The sequence below is a fragment of the Lupinus angustifolius genome, chromosome LG17 (genome assembly GCF_001865875.1).
Source record: "Lupinus angustifolius cultivar Tanjil chromosome LG17, LupAngTanjil_v1.0, whole genome shotgun sequence".
NCBI lineage: Eukaryota > Viridiplantae > Streptophyta > Magnoliopsida > Fabales > Fabaceae > Lupinus > Lupinus angustifolius.
Genome location: NC_032025.1, coordinates 12,020,799 through 12,023,437, shown reverse-complemented (window position 1 = coordinate 12,023,437; position 2,639 = coordinate 12,020,799). Strand labels below are relative to the sequence as shown.

Here is a 2,639-nt window from a genome sequence, read left to right as displayed (position 1 = left end):
TGCCTTTCTACCATTGCTTTGTATCTTACCATGTTGACAAAGACTTCACTCTTTGCCTTGATAAGATAAACCCACATCTTCCTACTGAACTCATCTATGAAGGAGACAAAATACTTGTTTCCTCCTAATGTAGGCACTTCCATAGGTCCACACACATCTGAGTATACTACATGTAGTGTATCTAAGGCTCTTGCTTGTGAGTAATTTCTGAAAGAAGTCCTAGTCAATTTACTAGTAATGCAGCTTTCACAATCAGGTTGCTTAACCTTGATTTCAGGCAAACCACTCACCATATCTTTTGACCTTAGTAGTCCAAGATCTCAGAAATTGAGGTGTCCATATCTCAGATGCCATAACCATGTTTCATCCTTCTTGGTTATTGCATTCAGACATTGAGAGTTTCCTGCTCCTAGCTTTACTTGGAAGGTTCTGTTCTTAGTAAATGGAGCCTTCAAGATCTTCCTCTTCTTGTCATCATAAATTGTCATAAAACCATTCAGAAGTTGCATAGTGAGTCCCTTTTCGTGCAACTGGCCAATACTGATCAAGTTAGTCTTCATCTCATGAACAAATAGTACATCAGTTATGTATGCTCTCCTTCCATTTGCCATGGTCAGGGGAACATCATTTGTACCTTCAGCTGTAATGACTCAGTGGTCTGCAAATTTCACCTTACTCTTCCTTATTAGATCAAAGTTCACCAACCATTCTCTTTTTCCTGTCATGTGGTTAGAGCATCCTGAGTCTAGGTACCATGTATCACTTCCTGTACTCATATTGCATGTTTTCATCATTAATTGAACAACAATATCACCTGAGTCTCCATCATCCTCCTTGACAAGGTTTGCTTCTGATTCTTGCCTTCCATAGTGATGATTCCTATTAGGTGCTTGACACTCAGATGAGAAGTGTCCAAACTTGTCACAGTTAAAGCACCTAATTCTCTTTCTGTCAATCATTTTCTTCCAAGCCTTCACATGTTTTCCTCCATCTCTCTTATTGAATGTCTCTCTATGCTCAGTATTGAGGTCATTGCCAGATTGTGAGAATTTTCTTGGGCCATTTCTCTATTCAAAGCTTTTCCCTCGATTCTTGTTGAAAGTCTTTACAAATTGAGATCCCTTCTTGAATGTTTGAGCCTGCAATGAGAGGATCTATCTGCTCCCCTTTCATTCACCCTTTGTTCATGGGCCTCAAGTGACCCCTAAAGCTCCTCAACCTTCATTCTTTCAACTTTTCCTGACTCCTCAATGGCCACCACAACATGATCAAACCTTGGTGCCACTATCCTCAGAATCTTCTCTAGTATTGTGGCATCATCCATCTTTTCTCCACATGACTTCATACTATTGGTGTGAGTGATTATTCTTGTAAAGAATTCAGAGATTTTCTCACTTTTCTCCATTTGCATGAGCTCATACCTTCTCCTCATGGTTTGTAATCTTATCTTCTTTAATTGAGCAGCACCAGCATGGTGCTTATCAAGTGTTTGCTAGGCTTCTTTAGAAGTTGTAGAACCTGCAATCTTCTCCAAGTGTGCATTATCAACTGCTTGATGAATGATGCACAAGGCCTTGCATTCTTTCCTTTTACTTTGCTTGTACTCATTCCTCTGAACTTCAGTAGCTCCTTCTTCTAGAATTGAGAAACCATCTTCAACGATTTCAGCCACATCTTGGTAGCCAAATATGGCTTTCATCTGGATACACCACCTTGCCCAATTCAATCCATCCAGGATTGGTAAATTTGTTGAGAAATTTCCAGTTGGTTGTGACATGTTTTGCAGCAGAATAGAGAGTGGTATTTGATCTTTTTAAAGCTCTTGATATCAAATGTTGAAACTTATAGAATTTGAATGAAAACAAAGTAAAGAAAATCAAGAAGAAGAAGAATTCGGTATTGAGAAAGAAGATGAATTGAAAATGATTGAGTGAAGAACTTGTATATTGAGAGAGTGAAAACTCCTTGTTCACATACACAATACAAAGGATTATTTATACACTTGCTATATTTAGACTAACCACTTTAACTATTTTCTAACTATAGCAACTTCTAGCTACCCTTTGAATTTCTCTTTTCTAACAAAAAAAACATTTCAATGCATTAATTGCATGCTATGACAAGAAGCATGATTTGTGACATTGGGCTATGTGACTTAGATTAGTGGTTTAAGCAGTTGGTGTTGCTAACAATGGCAACTCCACTTGGCTCTAACAGTGGAGGTGAGTGAAGAAACATGGGGGAAGTAGGTGATTGATTCATGATGATGGCCTCTAGGGCATAATTGCTCCAAAAACACAATTTTTTAATACATTATGTATGAGTCAGAATATTAATGTAGTACTACAATTGTTCAATCAATAGTATATTAAACTATATATTAGTTAAGTTGTATATATAAATATATAATAAATGTATTATATTTATGAATATAAATATTATTTATTTCAATTTATAAAATTCAATTTTTGATATGATTCAACGATGGACCATGTTACAAAAATTATATATAACTATATAATAAATATAATTCTTATTATGACATTTTGAAAGTTATAAAAAAAATTAATACATACACAAACTAGTTTTGACTCCTCTTAAGCAAAAATTTGGATTCGAGTCTTGTGGATGGAAAAAAT

At 35.8% G+C, this 2,639-nt stretch overlaps 1 protein-coding gene across 1 annotated transcript; it reads right to left on the bottom strand.

The window, feature by feature from the left end:
- On the bottom strand, nt 651–1,432 carry LOC109330885. The gene is made up of 2 exons (XM_019565154.1): nt 1,220–1,432; nt 651–1,067 (listed from the first exon to the last, which is right to left on the bottom strand). Exons 1-2 carry the CDS (start codon nt 1,430–1,432, stop codon nt 651–653), a joined length of 630 nt encoding a protein of 209 aa, XP_019420699.1.

Bases quoted from the DNA above. Each gene is read 5' to 3' on its own strand.
- LOC109330885 (XM_019565154.1), bottom strand. From the start codon at position 1,432: ATGAGGAGAAGGTATGAGCTCATGCAAATGGAGAAAAGTGAGAAAATC. The intron at 1,068-1,219 runs GTTGAGGAGCTT...AGCTTTGAATAG, and splicing joins GAAAAGTTGAAAGAATGAAG to AGAAATGGCCCAAGAAAATT.